General features: G+C 35.4%; 2 protein-coding genes across 3 annotated transcripts in view; both read right to left on the bottom strand.

Moving 5' to 3' along the window:
* LOC135585464 (exocyst complex component SEC5B-like) overlaps positions 1 to 14960 on the bottom strand; it is a 29167-nt gene extending 14207 nt beyond the window's left edge. The window contains exons 1-10 of one of the 2 annotated variants that reach the window (XM_065188436.1): positions 14376 to 14960; positions 12542 to 12693; positions 9845 to 9942; positions 5865 to 6059; positions 5611 to 5738; positions 5343 to 5501; positions 2042 to 2146; positions 1362 to 1436; positions 1091 to 1228; positions 106 to 279 (exon numbers count right to left, since the gene is read on the bottom strand). In XM_065188436.1, coding sequence (XP_065044508.1) covers positions 106 to 279; positions 1091 to 1228; positions 1362 to 1436; positions 2042 to 2146; positions 5343 to 5501; positions 5611 to 5738; positions 5865 to 6059; positions 9845 to 9942; positions 12542 to 12693; positions 14376 to 14819 — 1668 coding nt within the window. In that variant the 5' untranslated portion in view covers positions 14820 to 14960. The remainder of the gene's footprint in view (positions 1 to 105; positions 280 to 1090; positions 1229 to 1361; positions 1437 to 2041; positions 2147 to 5342; positions 5502 to 5610; positions 5739 to 5864; positions 6060 to 9844; positions 9943 to 12541; positions 12694 to 14375) is intronic. The other variant, XM_065188437.1, reaches the window with a different exon arrangement.
* Positions 14961 to 23928: 8968 nt separating this feature from the next.
* On the bottom strand, positions 23929 to 26516 carry LOC135676826 (actin-3-like). Its single transcript, XM_065188431.1, has 5 exons — positions 26396 to 26516; positions 25484 to 25554; positions 25001 to 25394; positions 24312 to 24925; positions 23929 to 24207 (listed from the first exon to the last, which is right to left on the bottom strand). Exons 2-5 carry the CDS (start codon positions 25541 to 25543, stop codon positions 24142 to 24144), a joined length of 1134 nt encoding a protein of 377 aa, XP_065044503.1. The 5' UTR covers positions 25544 to 25554; positions 26396 to 26516; the 3' UTR covers positions 23929 to 24141.
* Positions 26517 to 27491: the final 975 nt, after the last annotated feature.

Here is a 27491-nt window from a genome sequence, read left to right as displayed (position 1 = left end):
ACATGCTCATAGATGTAATTTTCTTAAAACAGTTCCACCATTGCAGAATATTTCAACCATTTAGAACTATTACAGAAGGAAAAGATGAATGTTACATAAACATACCTTTGCAAATTTTCCACTGAAAACAGATAAAGATAATCTCCAAAATGCCGGTATATGATGGATGAGTACAGAATTTAACATATGGATGTACCTTCCTCTTAAAGCATCCACTTCTTCCACGTCTGGATGCATGTCTACCTCAGGAGAGTCATCCAAGGGTGACTCTGTGTCTAGCTGAGTAAAACATAATATACAAGTAAAAAGAAAGTCAAAATATAAGCGCAATAGAAGAATAAACAAGTAATTACAACAATAATATGGATAAATTAAAGCAACTCCAAAAACTAACTAGAATCTGTGCTTGCATTATACACAAAGAATGTTTAATTTATCACAATCCTATCTGAGGTTCACAATTTCATGTACTGGTCAGCGTCCGACTCATACCATACCAGCCCATAACAAGTTTCAAAAAAAGGCTAAAAAAGGCTGAAAAAACAAAAGAACTGCTTGGTACACGGCTATTCCATCCTATACAGGTAGTACAGGCATTGAACCAAGTGTACCAGCCAATACAGGCCCTATGTTGGGTGCTTACAAGTATGTTGTCAGACTGATAAACACCACCAATACCAAACCATACTAGGCAGCGGAACCGCAAACCATGATCTTCTCCTCAATCATATTCGTGAAACATCATACATAAATTTTAAAAGAAGTCATTGATTGTACCATAGATGTTGCAAGCATGGTTTGCAATACTGTACCATACCGCTCGGTATGGGCAGTACATACCGGTCCGATAGAGGACTGGTATGGATGGTACATCAGTACACCTTAGTGTACCATGTGTCGGGACACTCAGGACAACTTGGTACAGTTCGATACGTACCGTACTGACAGCTGATCAGTACACCGGTATGATACGGTCTTCAAAACCTTGGTTGCAAGTACATAATAGCTATTTCAAGTTTTGATAGTTCATAATCCACTATACGAGTAGCAAGAAATCCTTCTGGACCTAGAATGTCAACCATATTCTTACCAGTTTATTGGAGTCTTCCTGAAGTTGCCTCCATCTTGCATCAGATTTGACTTTCTCTCGAATCTCATTATGCAAAATTTCCATCTGACCCTCATGATTTAGAGTGCACTTTTCAAGCAAACTTCGAATCCTCCGATTCTAGCAAAAGATATAAAACTCAGGAGCCTTACCATAACATAAGCCAAGAATTAACTTAGCATGAGCATGAAACTGCAAAGAAAAACAATCAGATGTGTCTGAATTTTTCTAAAAGAAACTATTCGATATAAACCTGAATATTAAGATAACGCCAGACAGGATCTGAACTGGGCTCCAGCTCCAACAGAAGCCTAACAATGTTCTCAAGCTAGAAAAAGCACATGACAGAAACTAAAGGTAAGATATAGTGCAATAGTTAATTAAAAGCAACAACAGATACAGAATTGCAAGTATAATCCTCAAAATGATAATGAATGTAAAACTTCGAATATGAAATCTTAATAGTGCAAAATTCTTTAAGTATTAGATTGATAATGTTACCAAGCATACAGGACAAACAAAAATGTGGCAGACATTAGACATCTTTTTAATGCCATCAATGATGGTTAACACTCTTCCAAAAGCGACAACAAAGCAATGTGCAGAAAAACAAGAAGTAATTACTTGGACTATATTCAATCCATAAGATATCACCACAGCATGAGAGCAGGGTAAGAAAAAAGCAAACTGGGAGGAAAAATAGACGGACGGGGTTTACTTCAATTTGCTATATTTTTTTAACTCTGTGCATCTAAGAATCACATATAGGTTTCTTATTGTCACAAATGCACCATATTGCTTCAAATGACCAAGATAAATCAAGCTTAACATGCATAAACACAGGACGCAATAAAATTTACAGAACATCCATTTCCAATTTTTCATCCCTAAACATTGTTTCATCATCTAAAAACAGGGAAGGAGCCAACTTACATCAGCTAAGTCAAGCTCTGGATCTTCCATTGATTTATAAAGCATCCCTCTAAATTCATGCATTACTTTTTCCACTTCCTCAAGCACACGTTTCAGTATACCAACCTGCAAGTGAGTCCATAAACAAATTGAGAACTGTTGAGAGAGTCTTGCTAAAAAATAATATTCAATACAAATTACAAATGAAGAAAATGAACATACAAACAAGCAAGAACTTGTTGTACAGAGATATTAACAATCGACTAGGACTCCTGAGATGCCTCGAGTAAAAAGTCCATGTCAAAGAAAAGGGCAAGTTAGTGTCTAAGGCTCCTGCCAATCATGTTGTGATGAATCCTAAGAGACCTATTTACTCTAAATCTTCGATATAATGAGCCAGGAGGTCTATTGAGCCCTCTCTTGACAATATGAAGCAAAACAACTCCATGGGCTCTCCGTGTGGGCCAACACATGTTGAGACAAGGGTTGCCTTATGCACAGCAAGATGAATTAGGTCCATGTCAAAATATCAGCTGGTTATGAGTTGGAACTTCACAAGGACATCATAGAGAGTTGAAGACGAGTTTGGTTAGCATATGTTTGATGACCTCAGCATATGGAGAATGATTAGTCCCACATAGAGAGTTGAAGACAAGTTTGGTTAGCATATGTTTGATGACCTCAGTAGTCATTACTCGTAACTTGGACGAGCATTTTAGGCCACGTAGTGTCTACATTTACCAAGTGAACCACTGCAAATAGAGGTCTATGGAAGTTCAATGGACGCGTATTATATATAAATAGGATTAGCGATTATCATTGAATAAAACTTATCTGTCCACAACATATGAAATAGAACGAAAGTTTAAATCCAATCCAAGTTTGCAGAAAAGAGTATATTTTTCAAAATTGACTAAATAAAAGTATATCATTGGGGAATCAATGCTTTGTATTCTGTGTTTATGGAGAGAAATAACAAGAAAAAAAAACAAAAGATATGCTGCTGTTTTTTCAAAGTAGCAAGGATCATTGGAAAAATGTCCAAACCCAATGATTTCACAAATCAAAGGATACTAAAGGGGAAATATTATTTCACTTGTCTTGAATAACAGACCAAAACAAGTAAGAGAAATTGATTTGAGATGAGACAAACAATGGAGGTTAGAGATGGCTCACCAAGTATCTAAGGATTTCCCATCAAACTTTATCAAGACTACCCAAGAATTATGAGAAGTACAGAAAAGTGACAAACAATAGTCAAAGTTATTTCCTTTACAAGCAAAAAAAAAAAAAAGAATCCCAAGGACTCTCTTCTGGTTTCCCAACACAAAGCTTACACAATAGCAGATGGAACATAAACTACATCGACTGCATAATGGGTTTAAGAAAATACTGAGCTATGAATATACATGCACTCAACTTATGCATTTACTTTGTAACTCAAAATCACATATTTGATAAATAATTGGTAGATGCTTATGAAATATGTCATCAATACTCTTTGTAAGCATTTTGTTTACATCAATACTCAGTACCCTGAGCATTTTGCTTTCTTCGGCAGTAACTTTTCAACTATAAAGATGAATATATGATAAGAGGTTGTTTGCATATTGTTTGTTTTGAATATTTTAAGTATCAAAGATTGATACAATTAATAGAATGATCTTATTAAATTTATCATCCGCATTTTCTTTATCATTCTTGACATATTATATGAGTAAAAGTATTTTTTTCAACTATCAAAAAGTTAGAAGTGTTTCAACTATTTGTCATGTATCATCATATACGACTAACTATTCTAACACTATCAAATGTCAAAGTTTGTCATATAATAAAACCTATACGTAGGAACAAATATCGTTTATAGAAGGCTTCACAATAATTTGAATATTGGCATTTTTCACTTACAATTGATGTGAATAATCTCCATAGTTGTTGTATAAGCTTGTTTATGAAAAAAAATAAAAGGAAAACTGTCAATTTTAATTCATTATGCTTATAAAATAAGATTTTCAATGACATGCCCAAAGAAGACCTTTAGAGGCTATGGTGAATTAAGCTTTAGATATACAACAACAATAAAATTTACCCTTAATTAAAAATTATGAACAATGAAAGAAAGGTAGAGGAAAACCTAAGAGAACTAAATAAAAAAGAATAAAAAAAATATTTGATAGCTCTAGTTAGACTAATGATATTACCCTTGATAAAGCTATGATGGGAAAGCCAAATAAATAGTTGGGACATTGCAGCAAGTTGTTATTACTTTATGAAATAAGGGTCTGCACATGGATATAAAGTGTTTTTGTGAATGAGTGGTACCTAGTCGATCGAATTGTGATCCCTCTGTCAAAATATTGTTAGAAACATCCTTCATGACTAGAGTTTTTCTAGACCTCCAAAGAGCTAATATAAGTGAAACACTAACTGAGAATAATGAAATGATTCCAAGAGATGCGCCTTAAGAGTCTACACTCTACAATGTATTATATATAGGCTACTGTTGAACTCAACAAACCCGAATCACCACTGACTAACATACAAAAATACCTGACAATAAAAAGGAACTAAAAGGAAAAAAATGCCTTATATGTCCATGAATGTTCATATCACTGTTTATGAAGGCCGTATGTGAATGTACGCAATGTAGCTACCCGTGCAAATGGCTAACCAACCTGGACATATTATAGGATTCCCAAATGTTAGCTTTAGCCATCGGTAGTCTACATCCCATTGTAGAGTCTACACTCTACAATGTCTTATATATATGCTACTGTTGAACAAACCCGAATCACCACTGGCTAACATACAAAAATACCTGACAATAAAAAGGAACTAAAAGGAAAAAAATGCCCTATATGTCCATGAATGTTCATATCATTGTTTATGAAGGCCACATGTGAATGTACACAATGTAGCTGCCCGTGCAAATGGCTAACCAGCCTGGACATATTATAGGATTCTCAAATGTTAGCTTTAGCCATCAGTAGTCATCCCATTTTGAAGAGAAGTGATCATGTCACTCACCATTATATCATAGGCAGTCCTTTCCAAATGTCATAATTTTCTTCATTTCCTTCTACAACAACTAATTCTTCAGATCGACACTAAATAACTAACAATTTAACTGCTTAAGTCAGCCAAATTTATTTTTGTATCATACCCATTTCTTCTACCAATCTTGCTTTTGAGAATCAGACTGGAGAACAATATATGATGATTTATGGAATAAGAAATACCAATAAACTTTCTACAATGATGACAACCAACATAAGGCTGATATCTATCTTCCATAAAGTGTGGTCAGAAATATAGAGCTTACATGAGAGGGAAGAACAATAGACTTTGCTTTCCTGTACTCTCTAACAGCTAAATCATATTCGCCTTTAGCAATGCTCCCACGAATTGAACTTGGCAGATTGAACAGAGTTCGAAACCTCTGAAGCATTCCTTGAACTGATCTGATTTTCTCAGCTTGCACCTAATTATTATCAGGAAAGATGTGAAATAATGATCATAAGGCTAGGCAATCATCCTCAAAGAAAAAGATTAGGATATGAGCCTTCCAAATATGAAATTTTAGTTTTTACCTGCCTCTCAAATAGAGGTTGAAATGCATGGTTTGCAACTTGACTAATATTTTGGGTGGCTTCATACAGGCGAGCAGTACCTGCACCCTCTGGATCATCTTCTATCTGTCTCAGCTTTGACTGAATATCTACCAAACACAATTGACTTCTTAGAATATTGGAAGAAAACTATCCAAAGTTAACAAAGAAACTCAAGAAAATCGTAAGATGAGAAATGAAGTTCATCAAAAGTGTTAAACGATCTTGTAAAGTACCATCAATTGTGGTCTTGCAAGAGACGAAGCAGTCAAAATTTTCTTTTACCAACTGTTTTTTCTGCTGAGTCCTTCCTTTGAGATCATTTTTTAATGTAAGGGCACCAGATTCTAAATCCGCAGCACTTGTCTCTTGGTGAACCCGTGAAAGAAAAATCTTGGGGTCAAAGTGAGGAGATGAATAGATTACTTTTTCTGCAAAAAAATACAAACTATGCAATGATGTTGAGTTATCAAGAGCATTGAGAATCAAGTTACACATAAAAGCACAAACTCTACCATTAATGTGTAAGTGTTAGTTGTAGTCAGATATGTTAAGGATTAGACTCATATTTTGGCTTCCATATGCTTTCAGTGTTGCTCCATAATCATGCTTAACATATGGCTAAATTTCAAAAGGTTTATAGACAAACCTATATAATCAACTACATCAAATCAGATAACGGATATACCAAAAAACAACTTGTGATATAAGTGAAACTTTCAAGCATAAATAGGCAGATTCAGAAAAATGAAAATTTGATCGAAGTTAGGCCATTGAGAAGATAACTTTAATACAGTTATATCTAGTTCTCCAAGAGAGGACACAGAAAATGCAGAGTTGGTAATGGACCAGGCACAGGCTAGTCCTATAAAAGCCCAACCTGCTCCAACTGTTTGTTAGGCCTGGGTCAGCTCAAGTCCATATCAAAAGGCATTTAGCCTGACTATATAAAACGCTGGGGCCAGGACATGCCTGATGACCCAAGTAGTGAAACAAGCTATCATTTCATTCAGAAAACACCACTACTAGAGCAACAACTTTGCTCCTCTACTATTCCACCACTATAAAGCATCCTAGGTAACCCTGGCATATGTCACCACCACCATTTCCCCAGCTTCCCTCTGTCATCTTCCCTCTTCCTTCGCTTCAACAATAGTAGTAGCATAACAATTTCACAGCATTGTTGGAGATAGTACAGTTCTCAGTGCCATCCTTCTGCCAGGTTGGTGGAGGCTATAAGTGAAGTCATCATGGAAGAGATGGAGTATGCCCTGTAAGGCATGCTAAGATAAGGCTTGTGAACTTGGTATCTGATGAATTTGGAAATTGAGCAGGGCTTACCACTGGGGTATTATCCAGCAATGAGGGAAATACGGACCACATTGCTGTTGCGTTGCCAAGGGTGTGCTCAAAGCAGCTAACATAGAGGATGATACGAGCAGGCAGATGGAGAAGCCAGGGGTAATATCCCAAGCAAGGCTCCTGCCACTATCCTTGTTGATGGGGTCGTGCTGCAGTGAGGTTTATTTGTTGATGACAATCATGAAGAAGATGCTGATCAACTCGAGGAGAGGCATTGGTGGCCAACACCAATAGCAACTAGGAAGGAGTGCAGATCCTGTGGACTCAAAGGAGTGTTTTCTTTTTTCCTTTTCATGGCTGGAGGTCGAAGAGAAGCATGACTCTATATGGACTGAGTTTTCGAAAGATCCAAGTCACAGTAAGCCACATAGAGTTGAGCTCAGAAAACTCAGATGAGCTAATCTGACCTAGCTCAATCAACACTTGGAAGCCCATACACCTTAGCCCTAGCCTGGCTCAGATGCGGATCAATAAATAGACTAGTGAAACAAATATTGTATGAGTAAACTTGAGTCTCGCCTTGCAAAACCTTCACATCTCTGAGCTTGAGTGTAGCGAAGCTAGTAGTGGTCTGAGTGATGATGACTTAGCCTTACTTGTCTTTACCATAAGCTGCAAAATTTATTCTCCTAAGGCTGTCGGTAGGGATAAGAGAGGGTATTTGCAACCAATTGCTTCTCAAGGATGGCAGTTTCCCTTTTCAGTAATTAGGTATCCTTATAGCTCCTAGAAGAATCCTATTTTTGCTCATAATTATATGGTGCAGAATTTTTTAGATCCAAGATAGGTGTTTTAGAGGGTGCCATGCTTCTCCAAGCTAGCAAGATTTTTTTTTTATTAATTCTGCTTTGAATGTCCCTCCTTTACATTCATTAAGTGTTACTTGCATACCAGAGGCTGCTTTGAATTGCTTAAATCAATTTATTAGAAATTTTCTATGAAAATTGGAGATAATGTCAAGGGTACACATTTGATCTCTTGGAATATTGTTCCTAAGCATCTCAGGGGTTTGGGGATTAGGAATATCCACACTAACAAAATTTATCTTCAAGCTAGACATGTCTAAAATCCACCTTAATAGTGTTGATGAATTTGAGTTCTGGTTAAATTTATCTTCAAGCTAGACATGTCTATTTGGGCGAGGATTTTCAAAGCTAAGCATGTTCTGGTTAACTTTTGGAATTTGAGTCACCCTCCTAATATTAGTTGGAACTGAAGGCTTTTCCTTAGAGGACGCTTGAGGATTTAGGATCTGAGCTCTTAAAATTAATTGGTGATGACTCTAGTATTATTTCAATTCGAATGGCTGAGTCCTTGATACTCCTACTGGCTTAAGGCCTCCTTTCTGTAGAACTCCTCCATTATGCATGATCAGAGACCGATCACTTATTAGGATTGACACTATGTTTGGCCCCTTGCTTGTGATGATTATGGGAATTGGCATACCTCCTAATCTTAGTGATGGTATTTGACTATGGAGATATGATAGAAATGGAATGATGTCCACTGAATCTGATTTTAATTTTATTTTTTTCCCAAAGCTTGGAACATTCAGATGATAAGGACCAGCAGCGGATCTTGTGGAAGCTTCCTAGACCTGATAAGGTGAAGATTGATTGACGAAATCTTTTGCACCATCCTCACTTGCACCATGACCACTTGACATCTGATGGTGCTTATTGACATCTGATAAGCTGGAACTTTGTGCAGCAATGACCTTGAATTAAGCACCTATTTTTCAATTTTCTTTCTCTGCTAGAATGTGGTTTCTATGTGAGGAAAAAATTAGCATTGGTTAAATGAGAAGAGTGATGGTATGTTTGCTGATCCCAATGTTATGAGGACTATGATTGCAACTGTATGTTGGCGGATTTGTAATTTTCCTGATGACACCATCTTCAATGATACAGTTTGTAACCCTGTGGCTATGTTTTGTAAAGTCCTTGCTGATTTACAAGTGCTGTATGTATGGTCTTATTCTGAAGGACAACGGAAGATATGTTGAATCTTTCTTAAAATTGGGGAGGCCTCAGTTAGGGTGGTGCAAGCTTAATAGTGATGTTTCTCGTGACTAAAATTGCAATGGCAGGACTAGCTTGTAGTTAGGAATTGTAACGCACTTTGTACTTTTGGTGGATGTGAGTTTGTTGATGATAGCAACAGCCTATACTGTGAAGGATACAATCAAGGAAGGACTTCGAAAGGCTTTGCAAGATAGCATACTACATATTTCAACATTCTTGTGGACATCCTCAACCAGAAGTCTCCTCCTTGGAGAATACTTGATACAATTAAATACACTAATGCTACACGAGATTTTTTTTTTTGGCCTTAAAGTGGAAGCACTGGGGCTGTCCACTGGTTGGCAAGCTTTACTATAGTTAACAAGGAGAATGAATTTTCCCTCCAGTTTGATGTTTTCAATTCACTTAGATGCTCAGGGTGAATTTTGTAATCATTTATTTAATTTAATATAATGTTCCTTTTGGGGAAAAACAACCTTTCAAGATATTTTAGATCCTTAAACTTTTTTGATTGGTTAAGGAATACAGTTTAAGCAGTCAAAATGTACAAAATTTATTACATAACTTACTCTAAGAACAACAAGGTAATGATGACAGAAACTCAAAACACTATAGACTTGAGGACCCTGTGATATATTAGTCACACCATAAAATCAACAGATCCTACGTAGCTATGCAAACCTCTCAAACTTCAACATCTTAGAACTTGAAAACACATGAACACACCAAAACTTGGATGAATAGCAACTTAAGCATGAAAAACCAATAAAGTAAAACACAGCAAACAAGATGAATTACAACTATCCACAAGGAATCAAAACAAACAATACCTCGTACGGTAGGATCTAAAGTACCAGACCTTTCTCTTGAAACTGGAGAGCTTACTGAAGCATCAGTAATGAGCCTCAATGATTTGTTATCAATTACCCTGATAGATACACAATTGGAGCTATTAAGACCAATAGAGGTGAAATCCACACAGAAGTAACCAAGACAAACCAATGGACGCAATCCAAGCAATAATGAAAAGTATCAACAAGATCAGATTGTGTTACTTGTTTTTATGCAACTTCAGCAAAATGTGCGTATATATGTATCTGTATATAAGGAGAACTGAAATAGAATCCTATGAAGAGGATTAAAGCCTCAACACTATCCCCTCAAAACCATCCATGAAGGCTTCAAGATGAAGATCAATTCCATTTAACATGATCTATGGTGTTCAGAACACTTGAAACAAAAATTTACATAGTTTAGATATATTTTGAAGGTTCATCAAACTAACAAAAATGAAATTGTGCAAAATACATTCAAGCACGAAAGTGAAATCCAAACTATTTCAATTAATGATCCAAATAACTGATGTAATCAAAGACAATGTTAAAAAAAAAAAGGTTGAACTGAGATGTACCGGTGGGTATTTATTAGACGAACCAGGAACTTATATACAGACTAATGAAATAAATCAATCGATACTATAGTAAGCCTATCAATTAAGCTTGGATTTTACAAAACATTGCATTATTCTCTGAAATCGAGGTAAATCCAATGTTATTTTCTTCAGTTTATTTGCTTATTCTTAAATATCAATAATGATAAATAGATTCATATTCTGGTTTAATGTTTAATTCAAATTCATGTTTTTCTTCTTCAACCGACCTCAAGATAAAGGCTAAGCCCTCATGTATTGGTTAGACCTATGTGGATCTAGGCTAGATCCGTGCTAATCTGATCAAAATCAGCATAGATCTAGACTAGAATGGTGTGGATACAACCAACTTGACATAGAACAAGGGTAGATCCATGTGAATTCAGTCAAGATCGGCATACTCTAATCTAGATCCATGTGGATTCGACCAAGATCAATGCAGATCTAAGTTTGATCCACATAGATATAGCTAAATCCATCTATATCTATGGAAGACTACTTACAGTCATCTAGGATTTATATCATATGTAACTCATATTTACAAGCTTTTGGCACATATATGTAATGCATGGTCTTAAACACATGTTGAATCATTATTGAGTAATTTACACACAAAATTAGGTTTTAAAAGGATTTAGATGACTCTAGAACTGGAATTAGTCAATGTGATTGGTACCAACCAAGGTTCTCAATTTCAGTCTATACCAATATACCAAGCCCTGCTCGGTACGGTACGCATCGAGGCGTAACGATCAAAATCCGAGACGTATCAACCAGTACACCTTGGTAATGATCGAAATCCAAGCGTACCGATCGGTACGCCTCGATAACGATCAAATTTCGACCGTTACCACCCGGTACAAACCTCATATCAATCAATATGGGGTCAAAACACTAGTACTGCCCAGTAGAGGGCGGTCCACATGCCGGTATCCTCTTGGACCAGTACGTACCGCCCATACCAGGCGATACACATCAAAATTAAGAATCCTGGTACCAACCATTTACAAGTGTTGGTACAACATGTACAGGTATCCTGTTGATTCAACAAAGGTTTGTTTTTATTATAGAATTGAGATTTGGAACCTAAATGCATAAAAGAAATCCACTTGTTTAATACTTTTATATTATTTATCAAATCCAAACATATTCCTTCATTAAAAGTTAAAACTCCTTAATTTTTGTAAGAATGTTTTAGCTTTTTTTTTCCATTTCTAAGACTTCTTAAATGTGTAGTCTTCAAGAAAGATTATCTGCAATTTCTAGTTTCCATGTTCTGATCTTGAGGTAACAAGTAATCCTCTTTTACAGTGGCATTGAAGTTTTGCTAATTGAACTGTTTTGTTCGATAGGTTTGATTCATGGATCAAAAATAAAATAGAAGATATTGTGCATGATAAAGGATGACACAGACAACCATAAGCGTTGACAATTTTTTTCCAACAATTAAACGACACAAATTTAGAATGTAAACTAAAACCAATAAAACCCAACAAATAAATTGATGGGCTTAACAATTGCAAAATATATACATAAATTCATTCAACTTATTGCGATCTAAAAATAATTGGGTTGATGCATAAAAAGAATCAACCTGTTTAGAACCTTTATTACTGACCAAATCAGAACATATGCTATATTGTTAAACAACTTTTTTTTTTGCCCACTTCATTCATATATAAAAATGTGTTAGCACGTACCTTATTTTCATTTATAAGTTTTTCTAATCATAGTAGTGTGTCGTTGATTTGCAGTTTCTGTGACTGACATGAAGTGGCAGGACCGAAGCCATGATTATTTATCTCCCTACTTACAGTGGCATTGAACTTCTGCTAATTGAACTATCTAACTAATTTATTGCTGGATTATCTTATTCATGGTTTGGGAATTGTAAAAAAATACAACAAATGATAAACAGATCACATGGAGAGAAGCATAGCAGTGATATGCTGTCCAACATTGGATGATGCAAATTGAGAATGTAAACTAAACCCGACAAAAAACCAACAAATAAACCAATGAGGATCAACCTTAAAAAAAAAATTATAAGCATATGATGGTGTTATCGTAAACATCAATGCCACCATAATGTAGTTACCCTAGTCCAAGTGGATCCAAAACTTCCACACCACGAGGTAACGACTGCAAGTTTGCAAGCCCCTTGCGAGCCATTGGAGCTGTTTTTTGTTCAAGACCTTGTGCACCTGGTGCTGCCCGTGTTTCACGCATTTCTCGAACTCTGCGAGCAAGCTGAAAAATAAAAAAAGGAAATGGGTCATTCATATTTTACCTTATCATGGTAAAAACATCCGTACAGCAATAATTCAACATTGTATGTATGCTCAAGAACATCAAATCAGTTACCATAACTACTGTTTCAATGACGGCTTTCAAGTTAAACTGATCCTGGTCAGAGGACCTATGTCATGACAAGTATTGAGCAACATAAGGAACAAATTAAAAAACAAGGGAAATAGTTAGACTCAGATTGGAAGCAGTTAGAATTGCATCAAATTCTGCCCAATGCAACCAGATTCCACCATCTTTTGACTAATTCAGCAAATTTTAACAAGTTATGAAGAAGTCCAGTAGTTTTCAACAAATCATGATGGGCACTGCCAATTAGTTCTCGTGCTCCGAGCCAACCATTGCGTAGAACCAATCCGGAAAATCCAAATCCCAAACTGATCCTAACCCGATCGCACATTAAGCTTCAGTGTCATTCCAACCAGAATATATTCATCCATAACATGGCACAACAATTCAAGATCCTTGTATGTAGTTTTCTTAGGAACCACCCTACACCTGAAGTCTACATCCTTCCTTCTTGATGAATCCCATAAAATTACTGCTTATGTTGTTAAGATACTCCCAATTAAAACCGGTTGGTCCATGCCATCAATGTAGGCCTAATTCACCCGTCATGCTTGATTCCTTTTTGAGATAAGAAACACAGTAAATAATATGTTATTTTCTAAAATAACATTCTTCTGGAACTTGGGTGAATTAACATGCTCACAATATCTATCATAAAAAGTAAAACACAAGTTGAATGCTTTCTGGTAAGAAGGTATTAAGTTTTCCCATCGAAAACTTTCTGAATATTATGGCAGAATATTAAGTTTTTCTCAATTTCTCCTACACCTGTCAACTTTATCTTTTCAGCCCATTTCTAGTATCCATTTCGAAGATCATAATAGAGCAGAATTCTTGCCATCATATGGAATAATAGTGTGATACTAACAATAGGGAACTTTATTATGCTCGATCTCAAAGAGGAAAAAGAGAAAACTAATATACTCTAGAGATTAGACTAAAGACCAAGAATTTGATCCATAATTCCACTAACGTTCTCAAAATGATTAAAAAGGTTGGTGCTTTGACTAAGCTTACATTATACCAAATTCAGCATTCCTATTGATGAAAGATACAACTGGATGTGGCCTTAACATTTAGATGTCAACTGTGTATTTCCAAGCCCGAGGCTCTCAATTTCATGCATCCGAGTGTAGCAGCCAAATGTATTTCTGCTAGAGAAAAACTATTGACACTAGGAAAGAAAATCTAAAACAATAAAGCTTTAGAAGTTATGATAATGAACATAGCTTCAATTTGGATGCAAGACTCAAGAGACAACAGCAGGATCTCTCAATTTTACCAATTGACCTTCTCGACATCAAGATTTTTGGACGAGGCAATTTAAAGATAAAAAAAGTGGTCAAGCAAACTTTCTTGGGCATAATAAGACAAAGAGAACAATTAGAATCATCGGCAGTAGCTCCATAAACTTGAGCAAATCTAGAACCATTTAATTAAACAATCAGATAGCACAATAAAAATTTACGAGAGTCAGCACCAATAGCACAACTCGATCCCAAGAATTAACAAACAGATCACTATTGGACAATCAACAATTAGGCGATCGAGATTACCTCCGCCTCATCGACCCTCTTCCAGCTGCTGGGCTCATCATCGTCCGTCCCCAGATCCAAATCGTCCCTGGACGCCCGGTGTTCGCCGCTGCGCCCCCTCTGCGGCGCAGCGCGGTCCTTAGACGAGTCCTCGTCTCCGGATGAGATGCTCAGCATCTCGACGTCGGAATCATCGTCGTCGTCGACCCCGCCGCCGCGGCTGGGCTTCCGCTGATGCTGCTGCGGGGGCTGCTTCCCAGGAACGGGGTTCGCCCTGGGATTGGGGTTTCGCTGCTGATGCTGATCCTGAGCCATGAAGTGGGGCGGCGGCGGGGGCTGTATGAGGTTGACGACCGGCTTGGAGGCCTTCGCCGACGGCCTCTTGTAGTTGACCTCCCTCTGCGCTTGCTCCTTGAGAGCGATCTGGAGGAGCTCGTCCTCGTCGATGTCGCTGTCACTCGCCATTTATTTTCTCTCTCTCCAATTCCTCTTCCTTCTCCGCCTCTATCGGCCTTCAGATCTGGCGATGGATTTGAAGACGCTGGAAGAAGGGTGTAAAGGACGGGCTCGGAGACACCGCCTTTTGTGGCTCACGCTTTGCTCCGCGGTCAGCAAAGGGCGTCGAAAGTGTTTATTGGTTGATCCGTCTTCACCCGCCGGGTATACATAATGGGTGCGGTCACTGCTGTCTAAGTTACACTGACGTCGGCCTGATCTCAGGTAGAGCTCCACGCGGACACATATACACATATTTAAGGGAATATTTTGAACGGTAAATGGTAATAAATAACTTAAATTAAATTGTACGAAATTATTTATTACGTTAATTTTTCTTTCGTATCTGCTACTTTTAAATATAATTTCTCATCTTTAAAGATAATTGTGCAATGAGGGTTTGCTAACTTGAAAGGTGTGTCCCCATTACATTTTTAGGTTTAGAAAAATATCTATGATTTTATGTGTGTGGAAAATAATTGTGCCTCTAAGGATTCTTATACATCAAAATTATTATAAAAATATATTTAAGGTAATTGATAGTGTTAATATAAATCTTGGTTGCGAATGTTGATTTGAAGTTAACTAGGATCATATTTCATATGTATCTCTCCTATTGAATCATCATATTTCGTATTTATCCTCTCGAATTATGTTGAATCTATAAAACTATTTTAGAAGCATGGCCAACAAAATTGATGATTCAGTTAATCTCGATAGCACGTTATTGATCCCATATTGAGTTCTGTATTAAAATTTAAAAGTTTTGGAGCGCATTGACGAACATACTTGATCGATTGTTTATCCTAAGATTTATGATTATTTTATGATTGACAATATGAATTAGTGTCTAAACAATTACATATCTTTGCCGATCCCAAGGAGAATCATATCACATCAAATCTAGATAACTTACAATAATTATGGATGTAATATCAAAATAATAATATTATATTAGTCGTAGAATATCATTGTATCGATAATACGGTATGAGGGTATGGGTCGCATGGCAATAAGGTATCAAACACATACCAAGGAGGTGTTAGTCATATCATCATTCTCATATCATAAAAAAATAATTTCATAATAACTTTTGAATTTTTAATCTTCTAACCAACAATTGGAATGCGTCATTAATATATCTTAATTTTAAAAGATGAACTAATGAATTAATCGATTCTTTATCAAACTTTAATTTGATCGTCATTAATGCGATATGTAGGTTGACAGTGAATTAATAGATATGTTTGTACTAGTTTGTCGTTTCAAGACATATGAACCTTAAATGGTATTTTTGAGGATAAGAATGATTCGATGGTCTTATAAGCCGATTTCTTACTTATCAACCAATACGGAAAAAAAAAATAATTGACTATAAAAGATAATTACAGTTAAACCGAAAACAAGTGTACTAACCGAATAATATGATTTGATTTATATATACTCAGTACTTAAAATGTGTGTCATTTCATCTCTATTAAGAATGATTTCACTTTGTCGTATATCAAAAACGATAAAAATGAGATCGATCACATAAGTGTTAGATTTTGTGACCCTTTATAATTGGATAAGATATATAATATAATTAATTAGATTCCATTGAAATATTTTAGCCAAAGAATAGAAGTCCACTTAAAGTATGATTCCTTAAGGAGAAAATCAATTAGATTCCATTGAAATATTTTAGCCAAAGAATAGAAATCCACTTAAAGTACGATTCTTTAAGGAGAAAATCTCATAATATCTTATCATAGACCTTTTGCTCAGACGCACGTCTCCGTCTCACAGCGAATATAGTTAAGGGATTACAGTTTTCTCCTCAACTCTCTCCCTAAAGCCATTAATCTAGTTGGTCCTGTGAAAGGATAGGAAGAGACGAGAAATGATCTAGTTCCTCTTTGCAGATTGATAGCGATCTTGAATTAAAGACAATGCAGATTGATCAAATAGAAATCTTTGAACAGATAGCATCAAAAGGTACACATCGTTAAAATAGATTTAAGTATTTGATTTCAATCCTGGCATAAAGGTTATGTTCGTAATTTAATACAACATATTATAGATTCTTATACTTTCAATTAGTATTAGAGCCTAAGTTTTTGAGATCAAATACCTTAGATCTATTATTTTGTTTACGATGCATGATTGATTCCTTTTTTCGATGATCGACCTTGTTGCAAATTTATTGATGGTAAAGCTACGCTAGGCAACGTGCGTGTCGCAACGCAACAGGCGGTAGCCATACGTGAGCATCATAGTGCCCATGCAACGGTCGGCCGCACATAGGCAGGAACCGCCGTAGCAGCCACGAGCGGGCAACGGCAGCACCGCACGCACAGGTAGCTACAACGCAGGCAGATTAGGGTTTTGGCATAATTATGATTTTGACCTCGAGGCTAGGGTTTTATAAAATTATAGTTCTGTCCCTCGCAAATTTCGTAACTTATGTTCTGTCAACGTATTTATAGTTTTGCCCACGTGTTTAATTTCTATCAAATTATAATTCTACCCTTCATAAATCACATATTTTCGATTTATATCCTATCAAATATTTACAGTTTTATCATTATGAAATTGAGAAATTTAGTATATGTTCTCAATTATAAAATTAATAAATATGATTTATTATAATTATGATTAAATTTAATCAGGATTATATTTCTGATCATTTGATTGGATTTAATTTTGATAAAAAATATAAATTATGGTTTAGTTTTATTGTTTTCTCATATGAATTATTGATTATGTTAAATAAAATCAAAATCCAATTATTGTTCTTGGAATTTTATTTACTTATTCACATGTATATATTTAAAATTATGAAATAATGTTTATCTTTTATGAAGGCATGATTTATATGTTATCATGATTATCATATGAGTTTTCTTTTGCTGATTAATGTTCAATAATTATTATGGTTATTATTCTATTATTGAACTACTTAGCATTAATATTCAATAATTATTATGGTTGTTATTTTTTATTAAACTACTTAGCATTAATGTTCGATAATTATTATGGTTGTTATTTTATTATTAAATTGCTTAACATTAATGTTCAATAATTATTATGGTTGTTATTCTATTATTGATAGCTTAGCATAAATTAAAGAAATTTGATGAATATTATTTGTAATTCATCTTCCTAAGTTTTATCTGACTTGTAACTGCCAAGGTGACTTGGGATGAAAGACTTTTATGATATGAATTATAATAAAAGTTTTATCATTTATAGGATATTTTTAAATTTTATTTTATATTATTGTATTGGTCTTGTAACCATCAAAGTGACCTAGACTAATGACTTATAAAATAATATTAAAGAATTAGTCTTAAATGATATTAAGGAAATAATATTCACAATGGCACATATAATTAATAGATTTAAATAATTCCAAAAGAGAATCTAATTCAAATAATTATGTGATGAGGTATGATAATATTGCTTTGGATATCCTTATAGTTTAGGGTTATATACCCAAAGGTAATAACACTATTCCATAAGTATGGTATCAGTCCTCCATAAATATTCTTGAATGAACACTATATATGTTAATATTTCACCCAAATGTGTAATATTAATGTTCATACAATGTCATGACTACTACTCAAGGACCTAGTAATAAAAAAAGAAAATTGAAGCATTATCCATAAAAAAAATGTATCGGGTCTGGAAATATTAAACAGACTAATGAAAAGAAAGTCTTTACTGCAAAGTGCTTCTTTTATGACAAGAAAGGACATGTAAATAAGGGTTGTATCAAACGCAAGATTTGGTTCGAAAAGAAAGGTATTAACTCGACCTTCGTATGTTTTGAATCAAACATTACATAAGTTCCTTCTAACACTTGGTGGATTGATTCTGGTGCTTCAACTCATGTTACCAATAACATACAGGGATTTCTTTTAATTCGAAAACCAAAAAAACATAAAAGATTCATCGGAAATCATTTTAAAGCGAAAATGATATTAGTGAGAACTTATCGTCTACGCTTAGAGACAAGTCACCGGATCTTATTGACACATGTTATATTCCTATAATTTCTAAAAATTTAGTTTCTCTTTCTAGAATTGATGAGTTAGGATATTGTCTTTCTTTTTGTAATGATAAACTCAATATATTTTATGATTCAATAAAAGTTAGTTTTGAAATTCTGTGATGGTTTGTACATAATTAATTTGGATCTTGAGTTTGCAAAGACATTAATGACCCTACAATCAAGTGTTGGATTGAAACGTAGTTTCAATAATGAAAAATATTCTATATTGTGGCATAGACGATTAGGACATATCTCCAAGGAAAGAATTAAAAGATTAGTGAAGGATAATATTTTGGAACATTTAGACTTCACTGATTTTGATGTTTATATAGATTGCATTAAGGGAAAGTAAACTAAACATATAAAGAAAAATACCACAAGAAGTAAAGAACTTATTGAGATTATTCATATTGATATTTACGGACCACTCCATATTCCTTGTTTTAGTGGAGACAAGTATTTCATCACATTTATATATGATCGGTCCAGATATGATTATGTTTATCTAATACATGAAAAGTCTCAAGCCGTTAATACTCTTGAAGTGTACATAAATGAGGTCGAGAGACAATTAGATAGAAAAGTTAAAATTATCATATCTAATAGGGGTGATGAATTTTATGGCAGATATGATGGATCAGGTCAGAATATTGGTCCTTTTGCTAGATTCATAGAACAATAGGGTATTTATGCTCAATAGGCATTACTAGGTGTGCCATAACAGAACGGTATTGCTGAAAAACGAAATCGTACTCTTATGGATATGGTTAAGAGCATGGTGAGTTATTCCTCTATACCTGAGTTGATGTGGGGTGAAGCTCTTAGGACAGCTATATATATCTTAAAAAGGGTACCTAATAAGCCAGTTCCATCAACTCCATTACAATTATGGACTAGTAGGAAGCCCAGTCTGAGATATTTACGTATTTGGGGATGTCCTACAGAGATAAGAGTATTCAATCCACATGAAAAGAAATTAGATCCAAGAACTATTTCAGGATATTTTATTGGTTATCCAGGAAAATTCAAGGGATACAGATTTTATTGTCCTAATCATAGTATGGGGATAGTAGAATCTGGTAATGTAAAATTCTTAGTAAATGGTGAAATCGGTGGGAGTGAAAAATCTCGAAGGATTAATTTTGATATTGAGGAGATTCGGGTTAATTCTCCCATATCATCTCCTATTCGAGAGATTGTTATTCCTCAAATCAATAAGAGTATTGATGAGAGTGAACAACAAAATAACATCGAAGAACTCTCACATGATATTGATGTCATTGCTGATGATCTTGTAGAACAATCACAATTGATAGATTTGATAAGATCTCAAAGGAAAAGGAAACATGTCATTTCTGATGATTATGTGGTATATCTATAAGAATCCGATTATGATATAGGAATAAAAAGAGACCCCTTATCGTTTTCATAAACCATAGAAAATAACAATTCTGAAAAATGGTATGATGTAATAAAAGAAGAGTTAAAATCAATGGTCCAGAATGGTGTATGAGATCTCATTGAATTGCCCAATAATTATAAAAGAGTCGGTTGTAAATGAATCTTTGAGACAAAACATGACTCAACGAGCAATATCGAACGATATAAAGTCAAACTTGTGGCTAAAGGTTTTTCTTAAAAGGAAGGCATCGACTATAATGAGACTTTTGCTCCAGAATCGTCATGGAATTAGTAGCTCATTATGATCGTGAGTTGCATCATATGGATATGAAAACGGCATTTCTAAATGGGGATCTAGATGAGGAAATCTATATGGAACAACCTGAAGGATTCATAGAAAAAAGAAAAGAAGGTTGGGCTTGTAAACTTAAGAAATTCATTTATGACCTTAAACAAGCTTATAGACAATGATATATAAAGTTTCATAATACCATTACTTCTTTCATATTTAAGGAAAATACTATTGGTCAGTGTATATATCTAAAGGTAAGTGGAAACAAGTTTATTATATTGGTCTTATATATGGATGATATTTTACTTGCCAATAGTGATCTTGGTTTATTACACGAAACTAAGATATTTCTCAACAAGAACTTTAAAATGGTTTATATGAATGAGACAACCTATGTTATTGGTATTGAGATATTCAGAGATAGATCTCAAGGATTATTAAGATTGTCCTAGAAATGATATATTCATCGTATCTTGGAGAGATTTAATATGCATCTTTACTCAGCCAATGATATACCTATTACTAGAGATGAAAAATTCAGTCAAAACCAATGTCCAAGAAATGACTTAGAAAAAAATCAAATGAAGAATATTCCTTATGGGTGCGCAGTTGGAAGTCTATTATATGCTCAAACCTGTACAAGACCAAATATCAATTTTACAGTTGCAATGTTGGGAAGATACCAAAGCAACCCATGAATGAAACATTGGAAAGCTGCAAAGAAAGTAATGAGATATCTACAAGGGACGAAATATTATATGCTCACATACAAGAGATCAGATTAGCTTGAAGTGAAAAGATATTCAGATGCTGATTTTGTAAATTGCCTCGATAGAAGGAAGTCCACTTTAGGATTTGTATTCTTGTTAACTAGTGGGGCAATTTCTTGGAAAAGTGCAAAGCAATCACTAATTACATCATTAAGAAGCTGAATCTGTGGCATGCTTTGAAGCCACAAATCAAGCTTTATGATTGCGAAATTTTATCTCAGGACTTGGTGTGGTCGACTCAATTGCCAGGCCGCTGAAGATATTTTGTGATAACACCGTAGTAGTTTTCTTCTCTAAGAATGTCAAGTACTCTAGTGGTTCCAAGCACATTGAGATAAAGTATTTAGTGGTTAGAGAAAGAGTCCAGAAATAGCAAGTGCCAATTGAGAACTTGAGCACCACTATGATGATTGCTGATCAATTGACAAAAGCCTTATAGTGTAAATTATTCAAAGAACGTATTCTTAGAATGAGGCTTGTGAGCAAGTCATAAAAGATATGACGATGTATGTTTATGTGGATGCTATTATTGACATTATTCTTGCTTAAGTAAAGTTATTTGTTTTTACTATCCTATTTACATTTATGCTTATGCATATTATGGTTGAATATAATAACAGGATTGTCTTGACGAGACAAATTATAGGGGTCATTATGGACTATATTAGGAAAGACTAACAATGTTGTGGTACATAGAAGGGAGTATGATATTGATGAAATACAATCGCTATGACTCGCATTGATGGTTGGACTTAATATAGTATTATTGTATTTATTGGACTTATTGGCTTGTTTTAAAATTCATAGCCACGTATAAAATACTTTTTCCAAAATTCTTTGAAATCCAATTAGGTAAAATTATTTTTCAAACAAATTTTGTTTTGTTTATTTTGATTTTGAATATCTCTTTTATATCTTATCAATTAATGGGTCAAGTGGGAGAATGTTAGATTTTGTAGCTCTTTATAATTGGATAAGATATATAATATAACTAATTGGATTCCGTTGAAATATTTTACCCAATAGAATAGAAGTCCACTTAAAGTACGATTGAAGACACACAGACGCACGTCTCCGTCTCGTAGTGAATATAGTTGAGGATTACAGTTTTCTCTTTAACTCTCTCTTTAAAACTAGTAGATAGGAGACACAAAAGTTGAAATGGAAGGTGAATAACAAGGTGGGGAACCTCATTTTAAGTTCCAACAGATTTCACCTTACATTTATCTCCTGTTTTTCCTATTTCTCTTTTATTTGAGACCAATTATCACCAGAAAAAATTATATTCAAGCATGAAGCATAAGAAGGCAAATGAAGATGGAAGATCACGGAAGAAAAGGGAATACCCATTACCTATTGATGACGGAGATGATGGTGTAATTATTATTTATTACTAAAAATATTTTTTACATTTGGTATTATAAGGAACAGAATTTATCTAAAAGTACGAGCTATTGGATCCATGGTTTTTGTGCATGCAAATGCATTAGATAATACAAGTATTAGTAAATTCAACATGTACATTTATATTACAGTTGTATATTTTACAAATATGGCTACTCATTTTATGATTGCATTTATAGATATATAATTTATAGCATGATATTATAAATAGATAGATAATGAGAGATTGTAGTGATTAGAAGGAATTTATGCAAAAAAAAAAAAGAGGAGCATATAGGCAAAAACAAAAAAGGTATATGTATCGACTTAGATGCATGGGATAAATACTTTCTCATCTCAAATTATATAATTTGTGATTGTCTAAATCACCTTACATAGCTTAAATTTTAGAATAGAATTGATAAATATTATATATTTTTCTCTTGTTTATTAAAAATGATAAGAGGAGGGTAAATATATAGACTATTTTTATGATTCGAATCATGATCTCTCACGGATCATAAAGAAATAATCTTAATATTCTACTTATTTTTTAGAAATATATACATATATTAAATAAAGTCAAGTTTTCACAATTATAGTTGAAAAAAGGACAGACTGTGCTTCTTCCTCCAAATGTAAAGGTGCATGAACGAGTACATATTACAAAAAATAGAGGTTTAAATGTAGGGAGAAACATTGGAGTTGTGTGTGTATGACATGCTTAAGGATATTGAGTATGTGATGGGAAATGCACCCAATATTACAGATAAGTTAAAGCGTATAGACCGCACAAGGAACAATCATGGAGATTCTCAAGGAACAAGAATGAGATATACCACACCACAAGGAGCAATTATGGAGATTCCCACGAATCAAGAATGGAGGAACATGTGATCACTGGTCTTTGAAGGAACAAGTCCTGTACTTTTTCTGATAGAGGTCCCCTTCTGGTCCACAAGGAAAAAGAAAGCCAAGGAGAAAAAACTCACATGGTTCACAGCATTCTGCATCATATCACCACCTCGAGTTGTTTCAGATCCCATCGACATGTCAAAAGAAAAAAAGGCAGAACTTGCTGTGATGAAGCAAAAGTTTTTGTCGAGATGAGAAATCTCGTAATGAAGCAAATTATTAAGTGGTTATGTAAAGAATACATATAAGGACTGTCAGACTCAGGCAACCATTGTCAACTTCCGATAAATAGCCTTCATTGCAGAAACAGATTTTAATAAGCAGTGATGTTATGGCAGTTCACATATATTTATGGTGCCTAAAGTACAGGTACAGCTCGAGCAAAACCAACATACCCCCAACAAAACCACATCAATTTGGAAAAAGACTTGCGTGATTCAGTCTTGAAAAGCAGCCTGAAGAGTAGTAACCGTGACTTGGGGACCATGGAACTCAGAAGCACTTCCTGTGGACAATGGAAGGACCGGATTCCTCGTATTCGCCCTTGGAGATCCACATCTGGTGCATTATTAAACAAAAAAAGAGAAAAAAATTATGATCATGAAATAGCTGCCAAACGTTTCTGAATCTTGATAATTTGCAAATGTGGATCAAGATATTACCTGCTGAAAAGTGCTGAGCGAAGCAAGGATGGAGCCTCCAATCCAGACACTGTACTTGCGCTCTGGTGGGGCAACCACCTTAATCTTCATGCTGCTTGGGGCGAGCGCTGTGATCTCCTTGCTCATGCGGTCAGCGATTCCAGGAAACATAGTCGTACCACCACTGAGAACGATGTTGCCATACAGGTCCTTTCTGATATCCACATCACACTTCATGATGGAATTGTAAGTGGTCTCATGGATACCAGCAGCCTCCATGCCGATCAGAGATGGCTGGAAGAGAACCTCCGGGCATCTGAATCTCTCCGCACCAATTGTGATGACCTGCCCATCAGGTAACTCATAGCTCTTTTCCACAGAGGAACTACCCTTGGCATTCTCCAGCTCCTGTTCATAATCCAGGGCAACGTAGGCAAGCTTTTCCTTGATATCCCTGACAATTTCCCGTTCAGCGGTGGTAGTGAAGGAATAACCTCTCTCCGTAAGAATCTTCATCAAAGCATCTGTGAGGTCACGACCAGCAAGGTCCAAACGAAGGATGGCATGAGGGAGGGCATATCCTTCGTATATAGGAACAGTGTGGCTCACACCATCACCAGAATCAAGCACAATACCTATTAAGAAGAGTGCCACAGATCAGCATTTACATGTCATGTTTGAGACTTTAATCAAGTTGAAGTGAGGCATACCGGTTGTACGACCACTAGCATAAAGGGAAAGAACAGCCTGAATTGCTACATACATAGCCGGAACATTGAAGGTTTCAAACATAATCTGGGTCATCTTCTCTCGGTTTGCCTTGGGATTGAGAGGGGCTTCGGTGAGCAATACAGGGTGCTCCTCAGGGGCAACACGAAGCTCATTATAGAAGGTGTGATGCCAGATCTTCTCCATGTCATCCCAGTTGCTAACAATGCCGTGTTCAATAGGGTACTTCAAGGTCAGGATACCTCTCTTTGATTGAGCCTCGTCACCAACATAAGCATCTTTTTGACCCATCCCAACCATGACACCAGTGTGGCGAGGTCGGCCTACGATGCTAGGGAATACAGCTCTAGGTGCATCATCTCCGGCGAAACCAGCCTGAAAGAGAACAGTTATATATGTTGTTTGCAACATGATCAGGGAAAGAGGGACAAATTATAACATAAGAGAGGAAAAGGATGTCTAACCTTGACCATTCCAGTACCATTGTCGCAGACAAGAGGCTGGATATCCTCGCCGTCAGCCATGTTATGGATATCTGCAAAACCAAATCGAAGAAGGAAGAACATATAATTCGACCCACATGCTCTAGCAAATTAATACCCAATAATTCAACATCAAAATAATCTTCTATTTATATACACTAATCCTTCCATAAACACAGGAAAGGCTGGTTTAACACTCAAAAGAGTAATTGAGAAATCTGCAACTATGTCCAGCAAGAAACTACGACGAAACTGTTTCGAAAGTTTCAAAGCAAGTATTGATATTATGTGACAAGAATTAATCAGGTAAAATCATTGACCACTTCATATTGTTCATAACTAACATATTTCCAGGTGTAATAATTCGATATTTTCCCTAAAAAAAACAGTTATTGAATATTTTCTTTTCCAAATTTCAGCTTCACAGCTGATGAACAATCAACATAAAGTAATTTTCATATTTTAAGATCGACCATCATGAATAAAAATATCATCAAACAGATATTAATAGAGGAACTCAATATAAAAGCAATATATGGGAGAATCAAATTGTTCCAGAATCAGAAACCTAAGGAAGAGCAATCCCTTCACACAATATCCAAACACAATATCTTATCATCGCAAGCTTAAAGAATCGAGAAACAAGATAACGAGGCAGAAAAGGCAAGAACAGAGAAGCTGAACACCGAAGGTCAATAAGTTACCAAATCTTCGCTCGATCCACGATGTACCGATACGAATCAACAATCATTTTCTGAACCAGTTAATAGAACAATTTATACGCATCTAATACAACGTAGATCCTACAAGAGAACTCGCGAAAACCTAAAAAATAAACCAAAATCGATGGCATTCTACATGCTTAACACAGATCGGAAGACGAAGTCGACTGACCTTACACCGAAGCCCCTCTGCGCTTCCCCAAGAGATGGAGAGTGAGAGGTGCAGAGCGGCGACGACAGAGACCGGGAGCGAGGCGAGTGGAAGGGCATTAAATAGGAAGAAATCGAATGGATTTCGCTAAATTTCTGTCACGAAAATTTTGCGGGTATCATTGCACTCGCGAGATCAAAGATAAACAGGGAGAAAAAGGAAAAGAACAAGCAGCTCCTGTGTCTCGACCCAGCGACGAGACAGCTTAAATGGTCTTTCTATTCGCTCGACTTATGGGATTTAGGATACGTGTTGCGGATCCCACAGAGAATGTCGAATAAAAGGATTGAACCCAGTGTTTTGTCGCTTGAGCTAGACACGGAAGTCGAATCTGCCTTTTGTGTTCGTCAATGAGCTGTCTCGAAGGAACGCCAATCGTCCGATGGAGCTCGGATCAGGGTCATCTACGCCGTCGGATCAGGTCCGGCATGACGTGCGGTGTTGGAATGTTCGAGGAGGGGTGGGCGTGCGCCCACGCCAGCCCATCAGCGACTCTTTGATTAGCTGGCGCCGACGAGATGGGCCCCACTGAAGCGTAGCAAATCCCAATTGGAAATGACTGGGGGCCGCTGAACGTGGCAGATTCCAACTGGAAATGATGGTGGCCAACATAACTGAAATATATAAATATAAATATATATATATATATATATGCAGGGAGTTAAATTCTGAAAATAAAATTTATAGTATTTTTATATGGATTTTTATTTAGTTTATTTATAGTATTTTTGTTGATGTCCTAAAAAAAATTATAAAATACAATAAGTGACATCATATTACCCCATTCTTAAGCTATTATGATATAATATTTTTAGTCTTATAATTGATTTGATGGATGTTAGAAATTCATTTAAGTTATTTAAAGTATTTATGTTGTAGTGGCGAAAACATTATGACATGTCAAATTTCTTTTATCCCTATTTAGGTGACATTTATGAATTATTATAAATATTTATTTAAATCATAATATGGCATATCAGATTATTCCTAGTATATTTTGATTTTATTTGATTCACTCATAGTATTTTCTAACAACTTTATAGTTTTTATTGATGTA

Source organism: Musa acuminata, chromosome BXJ1-6, assembly GCF_036884655.1.
Source record: "Musa acuminata AAA Group cultivar baxijiao chromosome BXJ1-6, Cavendish_Baxijiao_AAA, whole genome shotgun sequence".
Lineage (NCBI taxonomy): Eukaryota > Viridiplantae > Streptophyta > Magnoliopsida > Zingiberales > Musaceae > Musa > Musa acuminata.
Note: the sequence above shows the minus strand (reverse complement) of the source record. Positions and strands in the feature narration are given on the sequence as shown.

Bases quoted from the DNA above. Each gene is read 5' to 3' on its own strand.
- LOC135676826 (XM_065188431.1), bottom strand. From the start codon at position 25,543: ATGGCTGACGGCGAGGATATCCAGCCTCTTGTCTGCGACAATGGTACT. The intron at 25,395-25,483 runs GTTAGACATCCT...GTTCTCTTTCAG, and splicing joins ATGGTACTGGAATGGTCAAG to GCTGGTTTCGCCGGAGATGA. The intron at 24,926-25,000 runs GTATGCCTCACT...TCTTCTTAATAG, and splicing joins TGCTAGTGGTCGTACAACCG to GTATTGTGCTTGATTCTGGT.